Raw genomic sequence first — 27,589 nt, 5'->3', positions numbered from 1 at the left:
CTCCGCACGAAACCCATCAGCACATTGGGCTGTCTCTTCCTTTGATGTGCATGTTCAGGGTCCAGCCCTGTCACAACACCTGCATGACTGCCACCCTGATCTGGGCCAAACTCTCTTTCCAATGGGACTTTTGTAAGAGGCCTCCAGCTTGTCTCCTTGACTCTGGCCTTGCCCCTCCTGTAGTCTGTTCTGTTCGTGGCAGCCAGCGTGACTCTTAGACATGGAAGGTGGGTTATCTATCCGAGCCCCAGAGCAGGGAACTTTCCAGTGCCTTCCCATCTCACAGAGAGAAAAGCCAATGCAGCTTTCCCGTGTTTTCCGAAAGCAGAACGCTCCTAGAAGCTTCTCATAGGCCGAAAATGGTGTACAACCAAGGAGCAGTTAGCATTAACTTACATGGAAAATTTTTTGACCATTCCCAGACCCCAAAAATCACCTGTTAGGCTTTTCTGAGCTCCTTAGGACATGTGTTGCTGATGGATACACACACGAAATTGAGATGAAACACAGGTGCTCCCAGACACAGAGCTCTGGCGGTTGAGGCTGAGATGCTGAGGGTGGGCCCCGGGAAGGAGCTGGGCTTTGCCGCTCTCCCTGCTCAGGGTGTCTGTGGTTCTGTAACAGACCAGTGATGGGCACTATTCTCACTTATGGCAAAAGCAAAAATCCTCTTTGGATTTCTTCCAGGTAAAAAAACAGGTGCTAATGTAGCTCTTTTGTAAAAGCAAAGTGGCATAACAGGAACTTTAGAGGGGCGCCTGGGTAGCGCAGTGGTTAAGCATCTGCCTTCGGCTCAGGGCGTGATCCCAGTGTTCTGGGTTCGAGCCCCACGTCAGGCTCCTCCACTAAGAGCCTGCTTCTTCCTCTCCCACTCCCCCTGCTTGTGTTCCCTCTCTCGCTGGCTGTCTCTCTCTGTCAAATAAATAAATAAAATCTTAAAAAAAAAAAAAAAAAAAACAGGAACTTTAGAAAAGAGGGGCATCCCTCCCTCTTGGAAGGTATCCCTTCCCATCCCATCCCTCCCATCCCATGCCATCCCTCCCTCATGGAAGGTATCCCTTCCACGGTGCAAGACCTTCTGGGTCTGGCCCTTCGTTCCCTTCAGAGCTCACCTCCTAAACATGTCGCCACCCTCACACTCGCCTGTCCCCTGCAGCCCCAGTGGGCTTCATGCTGGGCTGGATCGGGCTTCTTGCTTCTCCTGCCTCAGAGCCTCTGCACTGTCTATTCCTTCTGCCTGGAATGTTCTTCCCAAATATCCTCATGACTATGGCCTCACTTCTTTCAGGTTTTTGCTCAAATGTCTTTGTATCCGAGAGGCCATCTCTGAGCTCCCTATGACTGAGCAGTCCCACCCCTCATTGTCACTTTCTATCCTGCTTATGCTGCTGTGTTTTTCATCATAGCATTTATCGCACACCACCACCACCACATATGAAATAGTCCTTGGTTTATTTGTTGATTGCCTGTCTCCCACAGCTGCAGTGAGAGCTGGCCTTTATCTGCTTTGCACGCTGCCAGTTTATGAACCACACCTGATGTAGAACTTGCTTCATAAATATTTTGAATGGATACATTAATTAATAGGAGCGAGGGGTTAGGAAGGCTTATCCATGGCGGTTTACAGATTTATAAAGGGAGAAAAATAGAGCACCGATCAACCAGTGCTTCTTTTTTAAAAAAATTTTAATTTAATTTAATTTATTTATTTGACAGAGAGAGAGAGGCAGTGAGAGAGGGAACACAAGTAGGGGGAGTGGGAGAGGAAGAAGCAGGCTCCCAGCAGAGGAGCCCGATGTGGGCTCGATCCCAGAACGCTGGGATCACGCCCTGAGCCGAAGGCAGACGCTTAATGACTGAGCCACCCAGGGGCCCCAACAACAAGTGTTTCTTAAGCATCTCACGCTTAGCATATCAGCTCTGGGGTAGAGGTGGCTTACAGAGGGGCCTCCCAGGAGTCTAGGTAGAATTAGGTAGGTTGGAGGATTACAGAATACAACCAATCTGACAAAGTTGACACAATATATGGCCCTTCTCCACGGAACCACAGATCTGCAGCTGCCACAATGAAACAGTATTGTCTTCATAAAATTTAATTACAAACAGGAACAATAGCTTATTGAACAATGTGGGGTTTTGGGGCGGGGGTACTTAGTTGATGCTAAAATGCAATAGTGAAGATATTTGGGAAGTCAGTTACTGACTCAGAATCAAGTCCATATAGGAGTGTGTGTTTCTGGGCTCTGTTCTCCTCCAGCATCTCTGCACCACTGTCTCCACTCAGCTTTTGTTTCCCTGGTGCCATCTTGTTAGATCTTCACAAGTGAGTTTGTCCTGTTTCAATACACGCGCGCGCACACACACGCGCACACACATTTACACATATGCGTGCACATGCACATGCAAATATATATATTTGTATCTATACACATATTTATATACACATGCATTTCCTTTTATACGTGTGTACACATATTGTGTTTACTTTTATTTTGAGCATGAGGAGTACATTGAATTTATAGGTTCGTGTTTTAATACAGCTTTAAATTGAAAAGTTTTAAATTAAAGCTTTTAAAATTTAAGTTAATTTAAATTTAATCTTAAAAGCTTTGAATTAACGTAAAATTAGATTTTACTTAATGTATCATACAGGTTAGCTCATGCCATTAAATATTTTCCCATATTTTATGTTCTTTTGTGTATGTGCACTTCCAGTGCATTCAGCCATTTCCCTACTGGTAAAAATATGTAATTTTCTTTTTCTCCTCATAAGGAGGCTGCAGTGAAAGCCCCTTAACAGAAGTTTCTGGGCCTATACCGGATTATTTCCTTAAAATAGGTAGCCAAACTTTGGGTCGGAGGGTCAAAAGAAATGAGTATGACTTTGCAACATGTTGCCAGTTTGCTTTCTATTTGAGCAATGATCAGATTGTTTTAATTAAAAAAAAGAGCTAGTTATCGTTAATCTGAGATTTGGGTCATGCTTTTGTGCTTAGTGGCTCATTTTCCACATGTAACTCTTTAATCCCCTGGCATCTATATGCATCCATAGCATGAGGCAGCCATCAGTCTTCTTTCCCCAGTAGTTGACCAATAGTCAACCAATCCCTTTACCGACAGTTATTTTTCCCACCGAATTGTTGAGCTATTAGTATCATAATAAAAACTCGTTATCTTCTCTTTTGTCTACTTCTGGGTGGCTTACTCTATTCTGTTCTATTAATTTTTCAGTTGAGATTTTCTCTACTGCCACAGAATTTTACTTACCAAAGCATGATGATTTGTATTACCTTTTGGCTGGGCAAGCTCCCCACGCTCCCCACTCGCACACCCCTTTTGTAAAAATGTCTTTGGTATTCTGACTCATGTATTCTTTTAAAAAAAAGATTTATTAATTCATTTCAGAGAGAGAGGGCACGGAGGGGTGGGACAAAGAGAGAGGGAGACTCTCCTCTGAGCGTGAGCCTGACTCGGGGCTTGATCTCATGACCCTGAGATCATGACCTGAGCCAAACCCAAGAGTCGGGCGCTTAACCGGCTGCACCGGCTTCCACTTGGGAGTGTAATATTGAAGCTCTAAAGTGATTTGGGCACTATTTACACAGTGAACAGTGGTTAGCATCCCTTTACCAGAAATGCGCCTCTCCTTTGTCCCCTGTAATGTTGCATACTTTAGTCCCCCCCCCAGCTCTCATACATTTACTATTGTTGTTGTCAGGATATTCTTTGGTGTTTTACGTTATCATTGCTATTGTGAATAAGATCACTGTTTCATCGTATCTTGTAAATGATGATTAGTGGTACATAGGAAAGCTGTTTATCCACTCAGCAAATATCTAGTACTTAGTGGTTGCTGAGCACTTAACAGGCACTGTGCTAGGTACTAGGTGTCAATCAATGTCTAAAATGAGCACCATCCTTGCACTATTAGAACTCATAATGCAGTGTGATAGATAAGCATCAGACAGCCAACGAAGGAAATGAATACACAATTACAGTCTGTGATAAGTGCACGGTGTGCAGGGACAAAGAATAGCAGGGAACTCCTACTTCGATGTAGTGATCAGAGAGCATCTCTTTGAAAAAAATGATAATAAAATCAAGAACAAACGAGAAGAGGAATCAACAAGGCAGGAAACATGGGAAAGTGTGTCTCAGGCTTGGAACGATATTAACAATGGTCCAAAGGTGGGACAAGCCTACTGGAAGAACAGAAACTAAACCAGATTGATTGGAACAAAGTGAGTAAGGGGAGACATGGTAAGACATAAGCTTGAAGATGATCAACTAGGCTGTATTATCATGATGAGGAGTTTGCATTTTTCTCTTTTTTAGCAATAAATTTATCAATCTTTTAAAAAATCCATGCGCTGGGATAGGCACAACATGCATGTATACAAAATATAAAAGGTGTGTATTTTAAACCAGGCTTCAGTTTCTGTCCCCAGAATTATCCACTGCCTTGCTGAAGGAGACTGTGCATATAAAAATGAGAACACATGTTAGACCTTTGCTCTTTCCCCCCACCTAGCAGTATATACTGGAATGTTCAGTACTCATGTGCAGAATATTAACTTGATTTTATCTGCTTATGATTCAGTCGTATGGCCTTGTAATTTAACCAGACCTCTGTTCATGGGCATTTAGGTTCTTTCTAATTACATGCAAACGATGCTGTGTTATCCTTTGATGCTCACACCTGGTGGTCCTATTTATAAGTCCACTGAAGTGGAGGCACTGGGCTAATACCCATGAGTATTGTCAACTGTGACAGACATTGCGAAATTCATATCTTCAACAACTAGGCATGAAAATGACTTTACCCCACAACCTAGGCAGAAGAGTATGTCATCAAATTTTTGATCGTTGACAATTTGATGGGTAAGAAAAAAATGCCATCGCATGCTGTCTCATGTGTCCGTTTAACTCCGTGTCACTGGATTATACTCTTTTAAGTGTTATTTTCTGTACTTATCCATTTGGATGCATGCAGAGATAGTTCATGTATTTTTGGTGCGGAGTAGTATTTCATTATTTTAATGCATCACAGAATATGTATCCATCCCACTATTGGTGGACATTCGGATTATTTCCATTTCAAGCCCTTACAAAGAATGCTCTTCCGGACATTCCTGGATAGGTCTCCTGGTCACACACACAAAGGTGGCTGTGGAGTGAAAAGGTGAAGTTCTGGGGTGGCGCAAATTAAACAGTAATGTGTAAAGTCAAAGTAGCTGCGTCATTGCACGTTCCCACTGGCATTGTTGCCAATTTGATAATGCTCTACTGTATATATTTTTTCTTTTTAGAGCCAACCTGGTAGGTGTGGAATGGATGTGGACTTTAACTTATTGGTCCTAGACTGTCACACTCACTTTCATATTGGTCTTTTCTTGTCTTTGAAATACCTGTTTATCTTTTGCCCTTGTTTCCTATAGGATTGTTTGTGTTTTCTTAAACATTTGTGCAAGTTCATACAAGCTAAATTAATTCTGGTCTGGTTATAAGTATTGCAAATATCTTTTCTTATCTTGTGTGTAGTTTTTTTTCTTTCCATTTTATTTATGGTGTCTTTTAATGTATAGAAATTCTTAATTTTAATTTAATCAAGTATACTCATTTACTTTTTTGTATTCTTTGTGCTTTGTTTTATTTTTTATTTTTTTTAAATTTGTATTTGTTTGAAAGAGAGAGAGAGAGCGCATGAGCGGGGGGGGGGGGCAGAGAGAGAGAGGGAGTAGCAGACTCCCCGCTGAGCAGCGAGCCCTACCCTGGACTCTATCCCAGGACCCTGAGATCATGACCTGAGCTGAAGGCAGACGCTTAAGCAACTGAACCACCCAGGTGCTCCTGTGGTTTATTGTAAAAATCTACCAAGATAATAAAAATATTCTCCTAGATTGTCTTCTAAAATTTTATATTTTTTCCTTTCATAGTGAAGACTTTAATCCATCGGCAGCGTGTTTCTGTGGGTGGCATTACGCAGGGGTTTACTTTTACATTGTTTTCCAAATGGGTAACAAACTGTCCTGACACCCTTTGCTGAAAAATCCCTCTTTTCTCTTTAGACCTGTGGTGCCCAAACTTTGTGCCTCTGTGTTTCTGGGCTCTCTGTTGACATACACTGGTCAATTTCTGGATACCTGTATCAATACCATGATGCTTTAGTTGCTAAACATTATATAAGTCTCAATATCTGGTACTGCAGGGCTTTCTGTTTTGTTCTTCTTTAAGAATATCTTGTGTATTTTTGACCCTTTGCCCTTCCATATAAATTTTAGAATCATCTTGAATTCCACTGGGTAGAAATACCTACTGAGATTTGAGAACTTTACTGTAGCAATTCTTTCCTATCCATAACATGGTATATAACCCTCCATCTACGTAGGTCTTATTTGATTATTTTAAATTAAGTCCCATTATTTTCACCACTAAATTCATTGCTTTCTGTTTGTTATGGGTGCATAGAAATGCAGTTGACATCTTCTTTTGATTTTATATCCAGCATCTTTGCTAAATTATTATCAATTTTAGTTATTTTTCTGTGGAGATTTTTGGATCTTCCACATGGATAATCCTCTGCAAATAATGAAAGTAAATTTCTTCCTTTCCAAACTTTATCACTTTTATTTTGTTTTTGTGTTTGTCCTGTTGAGATGGCTAGAACTCGAGAATGGCGTTGAATACCTGTGATGGTAACTGGCATCCTGGCCTTTAAACAAATGCTCTTGAACATTTTTACCATTGAGCAGGATGCTTGCTTTAGGTATTTTTGGTTTTGTTTTATGTACATATTCTACATAATGATTAAGAGTTTATTTTTAATCTCAGGGTTTTTTTTAATGAAAACATACTGAATTTCATCAATACTGTTTCATCTCAATGGAATGACTATATGTTTTTCAAAAGCTATAAATGTGAATTACATTAGTTGAGTTGATAATATTAAACTATCATTGGATTTCTGGGGAAAATTTCCTATTGTCAACTTGAATTACTTTTTCTCTACTTTGATAGACTTGATTTGCGAATATAATGTGTAGGCATTTCTCTCCTGCTCGTGAGTGAGATTCACCAGTTACTTACTTTTACCCACCAGCCGTGTTGGTTTTGTTATCAAGGTTATGTCAGCCTTAAAAACTGAGTTTGCCATTTTCTGTTTTCTGGAAGAGACATAAAATAGTTAAGTTCTTTCTTCCATAATTATTTATAAAATGCTCCAATGAGGGCAACTGGGCCCAATGCTTTCCTTGTGGAAAGATTTTTAATTGTGGTTCCATTTATTGACTTTTTCTCCTCTTCCTTGAGTCAGTTCTGGTAAAGATGTATTTTGAGAAATACATCAATTCCATTTCAGATTTTTTGTAGCATTAAACTTCATAACATATTTTTGTTACCTATTAATTTTTGCAATATCTTTGTCCCATATCCTATTCTTAATATTGCTTATTTGGACCTTTTCTCTCTCTCTTTCTTTTACGTTAAGCTTAGAAGAATTGTTATCCTTTCTTAATCTTTTCAGAAGACTAACTTTTGACTTTATTGATATATTTGTCTATATATATTCTTTTTTACTCCTGTTTTATTATTTTTTCCTTCTACATACATTGGATTTATTCTGCTTTTTTTAAATTTTTTCTAAATCCTCAAGTTGCATGGCTAGCACATTGATTTTCAGCCTTTTTTTTTTTTTAAATAAAGCATTTATTAACCATACATTCCTCTGTGAGGACTACTAAATTTTGTTCAGTAGTATTTTCATATTATTCTTTAACTATACATATTTTTCATTATAATACATTCTTAGATCCATAAGTTATTTACAAGTATTTTTAATTTGCAGACACATGATGTTGTCTTAGTTATCTCTTTAAATTTCTTTGTAAATTGATCTTACTGTAGTAATTTACTATAGTTACATGATACTAGTTCTTGCAAATTTGCTTAGGCAACCTTTGGGTTTTATCACAGAATCCTATTTGTAAATATTCAATATGTGCCTAAAAAGAATCTGTAATCTAGTTACTGCATACTGTGTCCCATTTCAGGTTTGTTAGTTGTATGAGCTATTCAAACTGTCTCTGTCTTTGCTGAATTTTTTAAATGTGTTTGATCTGTTACCTGCTGAGTGTTGTGTAAAAAATAGATCACGGTGATGATAGATTCATAAATAATGCCATAGCCTGTGTCACACTTTGCCTTGTGTATTCTGAGCTATGTTGTTAAATGGGTTCAAGTTCATACTTTTCAGATCTTTCTGGTGAATTAAAGCTCTTATCATTACATAGTGACCTTATTTATCATACGTAATGACTTTTTCCCTTCAGTTCTTTTTCATATAGTATTTATGCAGCAAAACCAGCTTTATTTTGTTTTGCCTTTCAAGCTTTTCTTTTCAGTATATTTTGTCATTTTTTGAAGATTTTGTTTATTTACTTATTTAGTGCAAGCAGGGGGAGGGGCAAAGGGAGAAGGAGAGAGAGAATCTCAAGCAGACTCCACTCTGAGCATGAGCCCAATGCAGGGCTTGATCTCACAACCCTGAGATCATGACCTGAGCTGAAACCAAGAGTCAGATGCTCAACTGAATGAGCCACCCTGGTGCCCCTCATTTCATTGTATTTTAGAAATGTCTGCTTTTTTTTTTTTAAGATTTTATTTATTTATTTGACAGAGAGAGAGACAGCCAGCGAGAGAGGGAACACAAGCAGGGGGACTGGGAGAGGGAGAAGCAGGCTCCCAGCAAAGCAGGGTGCCTGATGCAGGGCTCGATCCCAGGACCCTGGGATCACACCCCGAGCCGAAGAAGGCAGACACTTAACGACTGAGCCACCCCGTCGCCCCGGCGGGCCTCTTTCTTTTTTATTTACCCTGAAAATCATTATCATAACTGGAGAGCATGTCCCCTGTCTGTAACACTTTTCTCTGTTTTCAAGATTATTCTTGGTTTATTGATTTATCTTTAAGTTTATTGGTTTTTTCTTCTGCCATCTACATTATGCTATTAATATCGTCCAGGGACTTTTAATTTTCCGTGTTGTGTTTTCCACTTCTAGAATTTTCATTTCGTGCACGTGGTTTCTATTTCTGTAAGATCTTTGCATTTACTGTTAGCATATTTACCATTACATAATTGAGAGAAGTTGTAAGAGCTGCTAGATATAATAGTAGTACAATTAGCTATTTCTTACTAGTTCCTTTCTCTTCTTATGACCTGCTTCCCTAACCAGCTAGAAGGCTAAAAACTTCAGCTAGTGAAGGCGGAGAGATGAGACAGAGCGAGAAAGAGAGAAGTGCTCCTATCTAATCTCAAGTTTCCTATTCAGGTTCTCACCCACACTTGGAGTAGGAGAAGCTTTATATTGGATACAAAGGTCAAGGGAGGCCTCTCTGAGATGACATTTCACCCAAGACCTGAATGAAGGGCATGGTTCTATTAGCCTGAAACTAAACGTTTGGATTACTACTTTAAGATTTATCTGGGAAGTTTTTCTTTATGTTTTCCTCTCCATCTCCAAACAGCTCTTGTTTTAATCATCTGACCAGCCTGTGTTTGCAACTGTGTTTTAGGTCGTGGCCCAGGCAGTATTATTCATGTGTATGAACACAGCTGGAATCTTCATCAGTTACCTGTCAGACCGGGCCCAGCGCCAAGCCTTCCTGGAGACGCGGAGGTGTGTGGAGGCCAGGCTCCGCCTGGAGACGGAAAACCAAAGACAGGTACCCATTGGAAAGGCCTAGTGTCTGAGTTGCATGAGCTTTTTTCCTGCCCAAACATATCCTGACTTCAGGTGTTTTCTTCAGGTTTGTGACATGGATTCCAGAGTCTAAAATAGTTATGTTAAACTTAGAGCTCGAAGCAGGTTGGTCTTGTTTTCCACAATCATTAAATGCTGTTTACAAGGAATAAAATGAGTTGTCACCAAGTGCTTTTCTGATGCTCTGACTGACATCTGTGTTTGTGAACAAGGCCATGGTTCTAAAAACCATTAACATTCTCATATTTGACCCTCCTTTTTTGAAACTGTGAACTGTTATTTGTAATAAATATTTTCATTACATATCAAATTGTAGTAAGCCTATAGAAGAATCTTGTACATGTGTAGTTCCTAATACCTCATCCTGATTTTCAGAAGAGATTACAGAACACAAGGAATTTTGTGGAACATGATACCAATCCTAGGACAGGGGATGCAGTAGAGAAAACAGGTTACGTTGGGTCGGAGGCCATGGGTTTTCAGTTTGAAGAGACTGAAATAAAGTTTCTTGGACATCTTGATTGGGTAACTGTTATAAGGATTTTAAAAATAGTTTTGGCCCTAAATTATATGTTTCCCCAAAATGAAATTAACTTTCAAAAAATAAAGATTTGCCCCATGAAAATTATTCATATAATATTCAAAATTCATGCCTATCTTTCCTTCTGAAGACAGTTTTCAAAGAGGAGTAGCAGGAATATATGGAAAATTGGTTATGGAACCAACATATAATCTTTTAAATGGTATATGCTCTTGGGAATTCTATGCTCAACAGATATATTGTTCCACCATTCTAGGCTGCCTTAAAAATGTTACATCTATGGATACCCACTTGTTATATTAAGCTTTATGCAATAGTAGTTGAACTTATCCGAAAGTGCCACCTTGTCTTCATTTTAATTTGATCAAATCTTCAGTAAAACGTGGATCTTTGAAGTGAGTGAAGCCAGGTCTGGTGACCATGGATGAGGCAGACAGGTAGGGGCAACTGGCCGAGCGAAACTCAAGTCCTGCTGCCATATGTCATTGCCAGGGGCACAGAGGAAACTACTGAATTTCCAGACCCTACGTGGACTTCACGAAATTAATGTCTAGAACAATTATGCAACCTCATAATAGATATATTATAGTTGTCCTGTATATGTTTATAAAACAATTTAGAAAAATGACTTGAAATCACCCTTTGCAATCAACACAAGTATTTCCCAGGACGATATGTTGTGTTCCTCTGCGAAACAGAACAGTTGCCAGGCTGGCACGTCACTCTTTCCGTGGGATGCGGGCCAATTCAGAGAAGACTGCTGCATTAATAATTTATTTGACTGCTCTTGATGCCCTATTGCAATGAGAATGGCAATGGTGAGTGAGATGGCTGGGAAACTCAGGCTTTTATTTACTGTTTATGAAATATTGGAGGCCCTGAAAATGATTGCTTTATCATACCCATAAGACTTTTCTTCTTTTCCCGTCCTTCAAGTTGAGTGTCCTGGAGTCACTGCGATGTAGTCATTCCACGTGGTAGAGGGACCTTCCTCCATCCTTTATAAGCTTTCGTTTTTTAAGCCGATGGAAGGAGGAAGGAAAGGATACTATACAGAGGGGAGAATAAGTGACAGCTGGAATGTAGGGAACAGTTGTTAGAGTTCATCCACAGCTGTCTTACCTCCTGGTTGGGTCACCAAAGGCAGTGAGCTTTCTGCTCTGGTTCCTCATCCATGCATGGGGACAGGATCTTTCTTTCCAGCTTTGTGTTTCCCTCAAGTGAGATAATGTGTATAAGTCAATACAAAATCGTAAGTCCGGGGATACCTCGGTGGTGCAGTTGGTTGGGTGACCGACTCTTGGGTGTCAGCTCAGGTCTGATCTTAGGGTAGTGAGAGCAAGCCCCACGTCGGGCTCCATGTTCAGTGCAGAGTCCGCTTGGGTTTCTCTCTCTCTCCCCCTCCTCTCTTCTCTCTCTTTCTCTCTCAACAATAAATTAAATCTTAAAAAAAAAGTATAAGTCAGGCTAATTAAAAGAAAAGACTGTCTTTTGGTGGACTATTCTTTGTTCTAAATATGCAGCAGAATATGCTATAGGTTGTTATAGCCTTGTGCTCACCGTTAGAATAACGTGTTTCTGGTATATTGATCACCCCCTGCCCCCAGAGGCAGTAGCTAAGATAGCTGGCTCCGTATCATTCAAAGCTAAGGTTCCTTTCCATTGACATGTGGTCTCTGCTTCCGGTCTCCATTGTCCCTGAGAACTTCCTCAGTGGTAGATGGGCAGAGAAGGCTTTGCAACGAGACTGCTCAGGATTTGGCATCTTTGGTGAATTACTTACTCTCTTAGTGAGCTCAACCAAACTCTGAGCTTTTGTGCCCCCATGGGAGACACATGGGAATAAGAATACCCTTTCTGAAGGGGCACCTTAGTGAGAAGTACTGTGTGTAGTGCTCTTGTAATTCAGTGAGGAGTTTCTATGAGCATGATTGTGCAGAATGATTTCCATGAGTCAGCCAGCAGAACTCAATCCCAGGAGGACTTCTATGAGAACACATTATGGGTTGGCTTGTGTCACTTGAAACCCAAGTGAAACTTACTCATTTGGATGGAAATCGGATGGTGGTTTGCCTTAGGTTTCCAGCAGCCAGAGCTCAGCATTAGGCTCCATATCTGTTAAAATATCACGTCAGGGCCACCTGGGTGGCTCAGTCGTTAAGCGTCTGCCTTCGGCTCAGGTCATGATCCCCGCGTTCTGGGATCGAGCCCCGCATCGGGCTCCCTACTCGGCGGGAAGCCTGCTTCTCCCTTTCCCACTCCCCCTGCTTGTATTCCCTCTCTCACTGCCTCTCTCTCTCTGTCAAATAAATAAATAAAATCTTAAAAAAAAATCATGTGTCATTAACAAATCCAACCCCATTTACCTCTTATCAGAGCTAATTTTAATACCATAACTGTTAGAAATTCTGTACCATGCAAAGGAGACACTTTAAGGGCCTAAGTGACAGCAGGTCCCTTTTCCTTGGGAACTTATCCCAGGGGAGACCAAACTGCATTTTTTTGTACTTATAAAATACAGAATCAAGAGGCCTTATTCTATAGAAACGTTCAAGTTTTGTGGGATTTTTCAAGAGCTGGCTTTGTCTCATGGTAGGATACAAAACTAATATTTAAATGACTTACTTTAATTCATTTGTGGATCTGTTATGTGCCATGAACCTCGCTGGGCATTGGGAACATAACAGTGGCTAGCAGTTGGTTCCTGGTCTTCCAGAGTTTACAGGTATGAAAGAGGATGGCAATAACATATGAGTCAAACCTAGAAGCAGGCTGATGGAAGGCAATCTAAAAGAGATGATGCCTGAGTTGACATGTTAGTAGGATTTGGCTCCGCGAAGAAACAGTGAAGACTGCCATGAAAGGGTCTAACCACACAAACATTCTGAAAAAGGGAGGACACAGTTTTTTGGGACAGTTATGAGCACTTCCATGATGACTTCTTCCATCATTCCTCTATTTACTCATCTATCCATTCATTCATCTATTCATAATGGGGTTACAGAGACAAGTCAGTCTCAGTCTACACTCTGGAGTGGGCCTGGAGGATTAGTAGAACTTTAATTATTGGAAGAGAGGGAAGAAAGAACTAGCAAGGATACTGTTGAGATGATACATGTGATGTGGTGAAGGACAGCAACATGGGGAAGCAGGTGTTCTCCATGCCCGCTAGCAAAGTTATGTGTTTTCTTCAATGCCATACCACTGCGCTCACTTTTCCATTCGGTGTATATTTATTGAATGTTAACTATACGCTGCTGTTGCTTAATGTGCTGGGCATACCAAAAGGAAGAAAATCTATTGCACGTCTCCGTTCTGCCATGGAACGCTGGACCTCGATCACTGCATGCTTGTTACCCTGTTAGGGTAACTGACCCCTTAAGAGTGACCCATGGCTCATTCTCTATATGACCCACCAGCAGTGCCTGAAAACCAACACGGAATAGATGGTTATAAAATGACTGAGATTGCCAATATTTAACAGGGATTATCAAAAATTTTTCCAAAGAAAATCGCCAAGCAATATCTAGAGGCTAAGTGGCACATGAGCCCTGCCCCCCCTTGCTTGGCAGGTCCCATAGTTTGATGAAAGGCTTGAGGTCCGGGGAAAGAGGCCTTTTCCTGGGATAGCCTGAGGTTGCGTGAGTGGGTCTACGGTCGAGAGCAAGCAGTCAGGTCTCTTCAAACTAGGTTTTTAACAAAGCTTCTTGAAGGCTGTTCTCAACGTCTTTCCCTCCCATTGCAGCTGGCACGCCAGGCAGAAACTACTGAATGGTCCGAATGCTGACATAGTTCATTGAGATGGTTGGCATCATCGAGAGGTTGAGCACATATTGTCTCTTTCCTTTGGGGAGGCAAGGGCATTGCCTTTTTTTTTTTAGTAACTTTATACCCAGTTGTAACCAGCACAGCACATACTAAACATCTAGCTGGTCTCTTGGTCTCCAGCTCCTCTTCCTCCAATCTGTTCTTCTTCCCAAAACCCTGGTCTAGTTCAGAGTCAGTATAGGATAGCGGTTAAGAGCCACACCGTCCATGTGTGGAAGATCTGGATTCCAATCCTATTTTCTGGGCTGCCTGGAAATGTAGGTTAATTACTCCCTTGGGAGACCTTGACTTTGTGGGTGTAAGATGAGCGTGATGATTCTGCCTTCCTCCAAGGGCTGTGGTGAGGGTTCAGGATGAACACTTAGCCCGAGGCAGAGGATGTACTCAAGTCCATGGAAGAGGATGCTGTGGCGATAATGACATTGATACCACTCTTCCCTGCAAGAACACCCTTTAGTGGCCACATTCCCTCCCAGATAAAATCCCAACCCCCACAGGTAGCCCAACAGGCCCTCCACCTTCTAGCCCGCATCGTCTCTCTCTAGGGTCTTCTCCACTCCCTCGCCACTCTTTCAATACCATATGACCATCAGCTCCCTGAACTGTTGTACAACGGGCCTGTGCTCTGTGGTTCTCAGCCTAGAAAGCCCACCTCCCTCCTAATGTTTTCACCCTGAAAGTTCTGCACCAGCATCCCTTCCTCCATGAGGCTTGCTTTTCATCTTTCCAAGTTGAATGGAAATGCTTTGCTCCTACTTCCAGCACGCCTTAAAGTTAACTCTGTTATAGACCCTGTCGCACTTTGTGACACTTGCTAGCCTGAGTGTCTCTCTGTCCTCCACACCAGTACAGACCATTTGAAGGCACCTGCTCTTTCCAATTCATCTGGTTCTCTTGGCATTAATCCAGCACAATGGCTGGAATATAAGATCTTCTGATTAATGTCTATTTAACTCAGTTATATTGAATTCAAACTTTGGCTCCTGGCCTTACTTCTACCTACACAAGGGTTATGTTGTAATAATTCTCCTATGTAAAAGGAAAGGGACTTGTGCTCCTTGTGACCCCCATGAAGAATGGTGAGGGGAGGACTCTTATCCAATTCAGGATAGACTGGGACGGCCTGAACACATGTCTTACATAGACCTGTTAGGGGAATTTTCCATCTAGAAGCTGAATCTTAGAACATCTATCTTTGGGGAGCTGAATTCTAATTATTATAGTTACTGTAATCCCACTTCTCCCAAATGATCCAATGGCCCATGTTTATTTTAAATATTAAAATGAATTAATTGTTTTTCTTTTAGTTTGAGAATTACCGAAACCTACTTATGGTAATCATGGCATCTCGAGGTGTCTCAGGAGCTCCGGGGGCACTGGAATGAAGTGTCTGATGATGCCATATGTTGCAGCAGCAGGAAGATGATTACTAAATGCAGCAGATGCTTTAGCTGTTTTAAAGCAATTCCATTTAACTTAAACATCTTCGTTAGACAACATTGGTGTAAACTAGTGGTTCAGCAATAGGTTGGGTGAGAAAGTTAGGTTTCCTACTGAGTTCTGAGTTAGTTAGATTCATATTTGTGCCCTACAGGGTCTAGGGAATTGTTTTTAAAGTTACAGGAACTAAGTAAAGCAGCGCCTTGTCATTCATTCATTCATTCATTCATTCATTCATTCATTCATTCAAGGTTGACCTGAAAATGGGAGAATCTCACAATATTTGGTTTTTCAGCTTCCACTTGCTGTCTTCTCATTATATTCCAAAACCCCTCTTGTGTCGCCTATCAAGCCATTTTTCTACTGTTTTCCATCTCTTGCATTCAAGACTACCCCTGTACCATCCGCCTTGCTCATCCTTATCTGTTATTAATGTATTTCATATTAACTGTTCTCTAGTGTATACTGGAATATTCTTGGTCTCCTAAACATTCTTATTACCTTTTTACACTCATGCCTTTGCTTCTGCTCTTTTCCCTACCTGGTCCAACACTCCTTTCATCCCTAAACCTCATCCATTCTTCAAAGCTCAGTTCAAATTTTACCTCCTCCACAAAGACCCTCTCTGTTCTCCCCAGCTGTGACCTCCATGAGTGTTTTTGAGTGTGTGTGTATTTCTTTACGGCGTTAATCTCTTTCTACATTCTGCTATGCTCTTGTTTTATTTTTCCTTCTACACTGTAAACTCCTCGGAGATTGGATAGATGCTTCATTTGCGTGCTTCACAATAGCTCTGGATCCAGAAGGTGAGAAGCCCAAGCTGGGAAGAAAAGCAGAGACGATGAACATAATCGTGGGGGCCGTCATTGTGTTTTCCCAGTAGTTTTTCATGCAAAAATACTTGTGAATAAAGAGATCTGGGAAATCCTCTCCTCTTGTGTTATGGTTTCCAGGGTCTTTGTCCTCCAAAAACCAGGAGTCCAACCTCTCTGTGACAGTTAACTGCCATCTTCCTGATCCTCCGCTCCATCTTCTCCGTCTGTTATTCCTTCACATAAGTGACTTCAGCCTCGGCAGAGTTGTGCCTCAAATTTAAAAAAGTAAATCTCGCTTCAAGGCATCTTCTTGATTGTCTGACTCCTACAAGTTCCTCCACCTCCATGTTCTTTCTGTCATGGCGTCTTTTCATTTCTTCCCGTGGTTTCACTTTCATTTCCCTCAGGTATTTTGGGCATAAACAGTGAAATGTTATTCCAGTCACCATCTTCCCCGAACCCATGATGCTCTGCAGCTCTGGTGTCCGGTTCCTGTGATGACGGGAAAATTTTAGGGCTGTGTCATCCGGAAACCATCAGCCACATAGGACCACTGTGCGGCATGTGAGATGTGGATAGTGTGACCGAGCAATCGATTCTTAAATTTCATTTAATTTAAATAGCCACTGAATCACCGTTTTGGTCTCTTGTCTCTCTTGTGATTTATCGTGACTTCAACCGCCACTTCTGGATTGTTCCATGTCAATATCCTAACATCATGTTCTTTTCCGAGCTCCACATGCCCGTCATCAGTATCCTGCTGGGCAGCTTCATCTGCACGTCCCCGTGGTATCACTGGCTCAGCCTGTTCAGGATCCTCTCATCCCCTCCAGAATGTACTTTCCTCTGATATGACCCATTTTTTTGACCCGATGCCTTGGCATCAGCCGTGGCGTCAATTCCCGTTGATGCTGTCTCCACCATATATGTACTAATGTCCCTGTATTTCTTTTTCTAATCCTGTTTAAGCCCTCCCACACTGGTTAGCTGTCTAATGGGTGCTAACCAGTTTCTAACTAGTGTGAGCTGGTCTAGCCACCTGAAGTCACTGCAGCCTGAAGTTCCTCTTGAGAAAGAAGTTGTCTTCACATTTTCTTTATGATCTATGAAATCGAAGACACCGCAAACATGTGACACGTCATGGAAATGAATGAAGCATGACCCACAGTGTTCTCTCCATCTGTTCTTGTCTCTGTCCATCTTGCAGAGAGTAGGATTCCTGTACAGTGTGTTTATTTTCCAGGTCTCTTTGGGGGGTGACAATGCGGATTCTCTCCTCTAGCAAAAAGCCCACCCCTGCAGGCTACTCTCCTCCCCACAGTTAGCCCACCGAGGCAGTGAGCCCCCACCATGGCCCAGCTGCCCTCTCTCTGGCTGGAGAGCTGTAGCCAGTACAGAAAGAAGGCATAGAACCCCGTGTTCACTCACTTTGCAGCCACAGTCCCCATTTTGCCAGCAAGGCCAGTGTCTTTTATGATATCTGTATACTTCTGGTGTCTATTTCTCAGCTGGTTCTTTGGAGAGGTGAGGCACGTGACTAATTCATGTCTCAGAGCCCAACCTCAGTGTAACATCTGTCAGGATCATTATCTTAGTGCCCCCATTTTTAAAAAAGATTTTATTTATTTGAGAGAGAGAGAGAACCCACAAACAGGAGGGAGGGGCAGAGGGAGAAGCAGACTCCCAGCTGAGCAGGGAGCCCAAAGTGGGGTTCCATCCCAGGACCCTGAGATCGTGACCGGAGAAGAAGGCAGATCCTTTACTGACTGAGCCACCCTTTTTTTTTCCCATTTTGGTTATAAGAATTTACACTAAAGCCCCCCCAGAATACAGCTCGCAGTATACAATCCAATCTCATTTACCGAATATTATAGTCCATCCACTACCCGGCCCCGCCCGACTTCTCAATCATTTTACTTACTAACTCCGTTCTTGTACTCCCCCAGACCAGCAAACATGCCCCACACTTCTGTGCCTTTGACTTCTTCTTGATATTCCCCTGCTCACCCTCCACATCCGGCCTCTACCCTTCTCTGCCTTCTCAGTGCCCCTGGAGGCTAACCTTTGGGTGCATCAACAAGCTCATTACTGTCTAGCCTCTGGTTGGGTTTGGCCAATGGGAGGTACAGAATGAAGACTAGAAGATGGGAGTGCAACGAGGTCAATGGTTTTCTCTCCCTATCATCCTGGCCAAGCTGTGGAATGACAATGGCTGCATTTCTCTACCAAGGGCCACAGCTTCTCTCAGGCCCCCCTCTCCTCCAGCTATAGGACTTGCCAGGTTCCAGGAGTATTTGTAGATTCACTCTTTCTAGCCTTCGGATATTTAACTATCCATTGTTGAGTTCCTTAACTCCTCATTAACATCTCTTCTGTTATCCTTTCTGAGGTACCAGGTGTGTCCTGCCAGGGCCCTGAATTAAATGTTCCTATTGCTCCCTTTGCATGAGATGCCCTGCTGCCCTCCCTTGCTCCCTGTATATGGAAGGCGGTTCAGTAGAGCTAGAAAGACAAGGAGTCAGAAAACTGTCCTGCCCAACATGGTAACCGCCGGGGCCACGTGTGGCTCTCGAGCACCTAAAATACTCTTTGTCTAAATTGAGATGTACTGTGAGCATAAAACACACAGCAGAGTTTGAAGACAATACCTAAAACAAAAAGAATGCAAAATATCTCCTTAATAACTTTTTAACTCTTGGTTACATATTGATTACACATCAAAAAAATAATATCTGATTAAATAGAATATACTACTGACGTGAGTTTCAACTGTGTCTTTCTACTTTTTCCAATGTGTGCACCAGGGATTTTGAAATGTGGCTCATATGATATTTCCACTGGACGGGGCTGCCCTCGCAACTCCTCCCATTTCCATGACGCACTAAGCAAATTGTTGAACCACTTTGTGTGTGAGCTTTCTCATCTCTGAATTAGACATGATAATTCCTGCCCTAACCCAGGGGGGTGTTCTGAGACACAATAACATAATGCCTGAAAAAGTGTTATTTCAACTGTAAAGAGCTCTACAAATGTTAGGGCTCTGTCTGTGAACATCTCACCAACACCCCCTCTACGAAGCTGATGCTCAGACGTCCCCTCTAGGAAGCTCCCTCTGCTCTTTCCAGTCATGAGCTACGACTGGCATTCAGGGATTTGTAGTTAGCACGTTTTTTTTACACTTTGCCTGTTGTCTCGATAAGCACCGTGACTCCCTCGAAGCGCTGGCAAGATGCTGAGCAGTGAACAGAGACCTCCTGTTAATGGCCTTGACCCTCCTGGAAGAGCTCACTTCCCTCAGGGGTCTGTGTTTACCCCCTGTGGGTGGAACGCCGCCTCCTGCCTTCCATCTGGCGGCCTGGTTCTTTGTGATCTTCCCAGTCCACTATTTGCATTTTCTGGCCGGGTGGAAAGAGTGTGAGCTCTGTAGAACAAACTTGGATTCGATTGCTAGTTCCAGCTCCATACCTGAGTGACCTTGGGTGCACCCGTTAAACTGGCTGAATTTTGGATCCTTCATCCATCAAAAATGATAATCCCTCCATCTCAAGGCTGCTGTGAGGAAATCAAGCAGCTGAGTGAAGGTTGGATGTCGCAGTCGGTCTTTGAGCTATTGGACCACCTGGGGCATACGCTGAACTTCACAGCAGAATGCACCCTGATTCTAGTAACTATAGTTTTTCTTCTTGCTATCTGTGTTCTTATTCCTAGTTGTCATCCCAGGGCAGTACTAATTTGAAATACTCCCCCCTCTTCAGAGAAAGGCCATCACCCTGCGCTCATTTGCATACAATTAACATTTCACAAAGGCAATTCAGATAGAAAGAATCAATCACCATTACTGCCCTTAATACCTTTGATCCAGCCTGGAGAGGCTGAGGAGCAGCCAGAGAGCCCAATGGGCCCCTTTTATCTCATAAACCTGTCCAGGGAATTTTGACTAAAGACATTGGAATTGGAAACCCAATACAGCCCAGCTATAAAATGCTGCAGGGAGGGCATGCTCTGTTGCCTGGATATAGTTCAAGGCCCATCTCAAAAGTGGCAGTAGAACAGAGCAGGGGAAAATAAAAAAGTGTTTTTAAAAAATGAGTCATGCCTAGCATAGCTTATTTCAACTGGTTTTGAGAACAGGCCCATTGATGGGAATTCTGTCTCCTCTATTTTGCATAAACCGCAGCCAAAATGGATTGGCCATAAAAGAGAACAAATAATTTAAGACTGTTTTTAGAGTCATCTGAGTACAGAACAATTCTAGAATTGTCCGTGTATGTTTCTAATCTTTTGCAAAGTCTTGCCCACACCTAATTTGAGAGTAATATTTTAGAAGGAAACTAAATATTTACAAAGGTTTGATTTATTTTTCGTAGAAACAAACACTTGCTGTCTTTCCATGCTTACATTTTGTTGTTTACAGTATACTCAATTTAATTTGGTGATAGCAATGGCAAGTACAACTCATAAAACAGATTTGGGAACAAACACTACTGCCTGTTCGCAGAGATAGGACTAACTGAGGGACCAGATATGGGTGGTGGATGGCCAGGGGCCAGCTAGCTACGAGTACTTAGCATATTGGAAGCCTCCATCAATCAGTTACGTGGAGGTCTACTATAATGCAATAACATTTCACAAATTATTTCTGAAAAATCAGAAGGATCTGGACCAGCCCCAAGATATCCTTTTCTGTAAAGTAAAAATGATTTGTATCTTGATTGAAAAAAAAAATCAAAAGAATCCAAACAGATCTTTTAAAAATATTGAAGAAATGAAACAAGACAAAACCAGAGAGGGAGACAAACCAGAAGAGACTCAACCATTAAACAAACTGAGGGTTGCTTGAGGGGAGGGGAGTGGTGGGACGGGGCGGCTGGGTGATGGACATTGGGGAGGATATGTGTTGTGGTGAATGCTGGGTGTTGTGTAAGACTGATGAATCACAGACCTGGACCCCTGAAACAAATAATATATTATATGTTAATTACAAAAATAAAAATAGAAATACTGAAACTACTCTTGATTAGTGAGAGGGGTCTACAAAATTGAGACAGGCTGAGAACTCTGGTCTCAAGGCAAGAAGAGACACAGAGACAGAGAGGAGAGACCCCTGGGGCAAGCACCAAGTGCGGAAGGAGACAGAGACTGGAATTGACAGATCTAGGACTCCATCTGGACTTGAGATTGGAGAGAAGCACAAGCCAAGGAAGGCCAAGGACCACTGGTAGCCAGCAAAAGCTAGGAGAGTGGCGTGGGGTGGTCTCTCCCTGATTGCTCCTGGAAAGACCCAACTTGCTTACACCTGCATTCGACTTCTGACCTCCAGAACTGTGAGAGAATAAATTGCTCCTGTTTTAAGCCCCCTGATTTTGTGATGATGGGGAATCCAGTGCCAATTTCCACTGCCTTTAGAATCCAGTCCATTTCTTACCCGCTCTCTTCACCTTAAACATTACCTGGATAGAATTAACAACTAGTCCTTCTATAGCATTTACTGTGTGTTGGATGATGTATTATGATGCTCTTTACATATATATAGGTGACCCTTCTGGAACAACACAGTGGGTCCACTTATACGCGGATTTTTTCAGTAAATATAGTAAGTACTGTAAAGGCATTTTCTCTTCCTTATGACTTTCTTAACAACATTTTCCTTTCTCTGCGTTACTTTATTGTAGGAATACAGCATATAATACATACAACATACAAAATACATGTGAATCAACTGTTTGTGTTATCAGTAAGGTTTCTAGTCAACAGTAGGCTTCGGTGCTAAGTTAAGTTTTTGGAAGTCGAAAGCCACATGTAGCTTTTCTTTTTTTTTTTTAAGGTTTTATTTATTTATTTGACAGAGATAGAGACAGCTAGCAAGAGAGGGAACACAAGCAGGGGGAGTGGGAGAGGAAGAAGCAGGCTCCCAGCGAGGAGCCTGATGTGGGGCTCGATCCCATAACGCCGGGTTCGTGCCCCACCCCTCACATGGTTAAAGGATCAACTGTATTACTCTATTTAATTATCAGAGCAACCCTCTGACGTGGGTGATAATTTTACCTCGCATTTTATAGATGAAGAAAACCATAAACCGAGAATTATATAATAGCTAGTAAGTTTCAGAGCTGGTATTTGGACCTACAGTCGTGCTCCTGAGCCCATATACCAACCAGTATGAGTTGTGAATTAGCGACGTCTCCTCAGCATATCATGGGCTCACAACGTGTGCCTCCTCGTATGCTGCTTCCTCCGTCAGGAGGGCCCTGCCTCTCTTCCTCACAGGAGACTTTTAGTCTGGAATGACAGGAATCCCAACGCATCCTGGCCTTGGCGATCAGAACCACAATGCCCCCTCAGGTTACTGAATATGTGGGGTAAGTGTACCTTCACCGCAACAGGACTGTGGTGTGATCGATAGGGGTACACAGAGAGATGTGCGGAAGTCAGAGGAGTTTTCTTAACGTAGGGAAAAAGTAGAGTGAAGCTGCTCAGAGAAGGAGACCCAGGTCCCTGTGGAGCTATCAGCTTCCAGTGAACCTCCATGAAGGCTCTTGCTGCCAGTGGGAAAGCCTGGGCCGGCCAAGGATAGTGCTGGGTTTTCAGCAAATTCCCTTGGCTTTTCTCACAGCAAAAGCATCCTGGGTCCTCCGAACTATTCTAAAGGCTCAAGCTTCTTGCCTACCTGCCCACCATGGGAAACAAACTGATTATGACCTCTGAAGGTCATCTTCCACGACGTGCGGTCCTCCTCCCGAGCAGCTTTGACCAGCCTGAGTTCCATTCCTGACAGGCTTCAGGCACAGATTGATCCAGGGGCCATCCAGTACACTCGGTTGACTTCTTAATTATTTAGGACTCAACTAAGTCATCAAAATCCAGTCAGAATTCCACATTAATTGACTTTTCCTCAGAGCCCTCTTCAGAGCTTTCCTAATATTAACCAGTGTATAATCACTATTCGGGTTAGTGCATTAGGGAATGTAAACCAAACCCTGAGTTAGATGCCAGGAGTAAAATAAGATGAGATTTTATAGGTAGTATTCTCATAATTAACTGGAGTTTGGTAAGCTTGGCACTTTCCAACTTATGGTTACATATGGTGTGTCTTATATCTCTTCACTAGAATCCAAGTTTCTTGATCAATGGAGGACTCATGTCTCCCCCCAATATCTAACATGGTAGTGGACACTTAGTAGCATTGTACCAAATAAATAAAATAATGACTGAATCAAAGAGCATTTCCCATGAACGCCTTTCCCCAAATATGATTATTATTAACAAATATTGAGGAATAATTTCCCTTTCCTCCTTAATCAGTTGAATGATAAATTCTGCAGAAGATTCATTTACAACAGAGGGTGTTCCTGTTCAACTTTCTTCTCCATCGGCTCCTCTTCCTCCTTTCCCATCGTCCAAGAGTCTACAGTTTAACTCAGTGGAAACCACTTCTGTTTATTAATCACCGGAGTATAAATACTTCATCTTACACCTCTTGACTCGCCAATGGCTCAAAGCCTTTCTTTTTTCACACCTAGTATTCTGATATCTCTTTGAAACACACAAGGGGCAGGTAGTGCCCTGCACGGACTTTTATCCTAATACCATCAATCTTTTATTGCAGTCATTTTCAGTCTCTGGGTCAAGTAGATTGCAAGCAAAGCGAAGGCAGAAGTGAATTCAGCTCATCCCTTGCTTTGTTCAGCGCAGACCACGGTGCCTGCCATTAACTCCTTCTTCATACCTACATTGCGCGTTGCATATATGAATGAGTAGCGGATGATATTCCACAATATATACAAAGAGGTGGAAAAGCTTGTGACAGGAGAGTCAGCCCCACATGGGACTCTGCACCCAAGAACAGGATGAACCTTAAATCAGGCTCCATCACACAGAGCCTGGTAGATAGAACTCACTCACGAATAAATCTAGATGCGTGGATTTGTGTCCAAAAGGTGCCACTGACTCGCTTCGTACCCTTGGGATAACTATCTGACTTCTCTAGGCCTCAGTCTCCAGCTCTGTGAAATAGCAGTAAGAAATGTATCTTACTGTGTGGATGCCTCGCGAGTTGCTGTAGGGATGAAATGAGATGAATCATGTACAGAGCTTGACCCATAGTCTAAGTGCCAAGTAAGATCTGTCGTTGGCAGTGGGGTTGTCATCATACTTGTTACTTACTCTTTTGAAGCATTTGTTTAAATCACAAAGTAATATGTTGTACAGAAAACGAAAACTTTGGACTACCCCAGGTGGAACTGATTTTAAATAAGTAGAGGGAGAGACACACTGAGGTGTTGGCAGTGTGAAAAGATGGCGAAATCAAAGGTAGGCAATCGAATTACTCTTTATGTTGTAAGGAGTAGCTGTGTTTGCCCTGAGTTCGAGGGGGCTAATGAGTGAGTGTTGCACGTATTTTCCGGGTGAGCTCTACTGATGATGATACTTCCTGTTTTTTCAAATATAAATGAGAAGGGTTTAATTGTTCTTTTCGTGAGTAGAAAATGGGCATAAGCTCATAACTAAGCACTGGGGTGAAAGTAACAATTCAGCTCAGCAGCCAGTTGGTTTCATAGGCTCGGAGGAGGGGGTCACAGAGACCACGTGCCTACCCCTGATCTGAACAATTTCCCCAAGCAGCGTGTGGAGGTAGCAGCTGAGGGGCCCCTGCCATGTCTTCCGGCCTCTGACTCAGTTTCTTTTTTGGAGCTCAAGCATTGATAGCCACGCTTTTCTGAGATGCAGCAGAAGCGGGAAATGCAGCTCAGAGTCCAGCATTAATACCTAGGTTGCCTCAAGCCAGTTACTTCTCTGAGCCTTAGTTTCTTCACCTGTAAAATCGTTCTAATCATTCAGACCTGGGGTTCCTGGGTGGCTCAGTCGGTTGATTGGCCAACTCTTGATTTCGGCTCAGATCATGATCTCAGGGTCGTGGGATCGAGCCCCGCATCTGGCTCCACACCCAGCAGGGAGTCTGCTTGGGAGTCTCCCTCTCCCTCTGCCCCTCACCCCTGTGCATAATCTCTCCCTCTCTCTAAAATAAATAAATAAATCTTTAAATAAATAATGTCTATTTCATAGGATTCTTGTGATCATTAACTGAGCCAGTACATATGAAGGTAAGTTTTTAACTGTAACCACATTTCAGATGTAAGTGCCGATTTCTTCATTTTTTAAATGTTGTATTTGAGGAGGACGTATAATCTGATAATGCTGCATGCAAGGGGCTCCTTCTTTAAGTTTAAACCGATCTTTAAACTTCTCAATTAGAGCTACTCCAATTACTATCACACATATGATGTTCTTGAATAAATGTGCAAAGCTCTGCTCAGTATCAAGAGAAAACATAAAGGCAAGTTTATTTTTTTAAAGATCTTATTTATTTATTTGAGAGAGAGAGAGAGGGAGAACACAGAGGGAGCGTGTGAGAGAGAAGCAGACTCCCTGCTGAGCAGATAGCCAGATGTGGGATTGGGACCCCGGGATCGTGACCTGAGCCGAAGGCAGCCGCTTAATAGATCGAGCCACCCAGGCGCCCCTTTAAATGCAATGTTTAAAAAATGTCCACGGATGAGTGTCTAAAGCTCTTATAAATTAATAATTAAATAGATCCCAGAATCATAAAAATCGAATTAGAAACTAAGAATTCCCAGTGTTGGATTCTCATCGTTCGGTCTTTGGCACAAACGTGTCCTTAAGTAGGTGCCTTCCCTGGGTGATGTTGACCCTCTCCGCGCTGCCCGCACCAGGCATATCCCGTCACATCACCCAGTTTTATTTTCTCTGTAGAACTGAAAACTCTGTGAAATCATATTGTGAATATAGACACTCACTTGGTTACTGTAGTTCTCCCAGTTAGGGTGCAATTCGGTAAAAGTAGGGATCTTACTAGTCTTGGTCTTCGTCATATCTCCCAAACTTCAGAAGAGGTTTATTGAATGAATGAATGTTTTCTGGGCAAAAAAACAAAAAGAAGAGAATTCACTCTATTGGAGACAGTATTCACATAGCCTGGGAAGCATGCGTCGTGGCATAGTTACAGCCAAGTGTCACAGTGGCTTAATACTTGCTGTGGGCAGTCGTAATTGGTTGTATCCGACCGCATGCAGCCACGGGCTAGGTGCTCGTCGGCATCTTTCAGCATTTATCATAAAGGAAGTTTGCCTGCTCAACACGAAAGATTGTTTGCCTGCTATGGTGAAATTGATGCTTAATGAAATTCTACCTTCATGACCTCTCGCTTAAAGGGTCCTTCCAAGGCCCTTCAAAGGGCCCTAGCAAGTGTGTACTGACCACTTGTGATTTTTTTTTAAGATTTTATTTTTTATTTGAGAGAGAGAGAGCAAGAGGGCACAAGCAGGGGGAGTGGCAGAGGGAGAAGCAGGCTCCCGTCTGAGCAGAGAGCCAGATGTGGGACTCAGTCCCAGGACCCTGGGATCATGACCTGAGTCAAAGGCAGACGCTTAATGGACTGCCCCCCCCCAGGGGCCCCTTGCAGTGTTTTTCTTAAAAAGGATCCCTCCAGAGTACTTAAGCCTGACGACCCACAAACCTGGATCAGGCCATTGTCCCTGCCCCCTTGGAATAGACGGAATATCCTCTCCCCCCACTATCCTTTCAGGATCGAAGCCTTCCCCTTCTGAACACCCACGTGGTTTACCGGCCTCAGACCTGGATGCCTAATTGAAAATGTGCGTGTTCTGCCGAGTCTGCTCAAATATTCACGGGGGAAACACTTACAATGTGGGGGAAAGCTTACGATCGTTTCCGCACCAAGATTTGCAGCTGTCCAAACGAGGTGTCCCTGTGTAGCATATTGAAGCAATGCTTGGTACGTTTTGTAACGTCACTCCTCCTCACCGATGACAGCATGCTGTGATAACAGATTTAGAAGTTACCATGGCTGGGCAGGAATTTATCAGACTCGAGGGGAATAGAGCAGAGAGTCCTCCAAAGGCAAGTCTATCTGTGACTTCTGATTTTTCCTTTGTTAGAGTTTCAATGGGAAATCTACAATTTATTTCTGGGAAAATCCCTACGGTGTTTATAGGCAATTCATTGTTGCGTGGACATTGGAGTCGGACACGCCTGGGTTTGAATCCCGGCTTTGCGCCTCAGCAGCTGTGTAAACTTGGGCCAAAAATGTACCTTGGTGTGCCTCAGTTTCCTTACCTGTTAATTTGGAATAATCCAAGGTACCTCGCTGACTATGGTGAGACTTACTT

At 42.5% G+C, this 27,589-nt stretch overlaps 1 protein-coding gene across 1 annotated transcript in view; it reads left to right on the top strand.

Annotated features, from left to right (window-relative positions):
* ADCY8 (adenylate cyclase 8) overlaps positions 1 to 27,589 on the top strand; it is a 223,336-nt gene that overhangs the window by 38,023 nt on the left and 157,724 nt on the right. Inside the window, exon 2 of the mRNA XM_026495400.3 lies at positions 9,571 to 9,720. Coding sequence (XP_026351185.1) covers positions 9,571 to 9,720 — 150 coding nt within the window. The remainder of the gene's footprint in view (positions 1 to 9,570; positions 9,721 to 27,589) is intronic.

Source organism: Ursus arctos, unplaced genomic scaffold (genome assembly GCF_023065955.2).
Source record: "Ursus arctos isolate Adak ecotype North America unplaced genomic scaffold, UrsArc2.0 scaffold_6, whole genome shotgun sequence".
Taxonomy (NCBI): domain Eukaryota; kingdom Metazoa; phylum Chordata; class Mammalia; order Carnivora; family Ursidae; genus Ursus; species Ursus arctos.
Note: the sequence above shows the minus strand (reverse complement) of the source record. Positions and strands in the feature narration are given on the sequence as shown.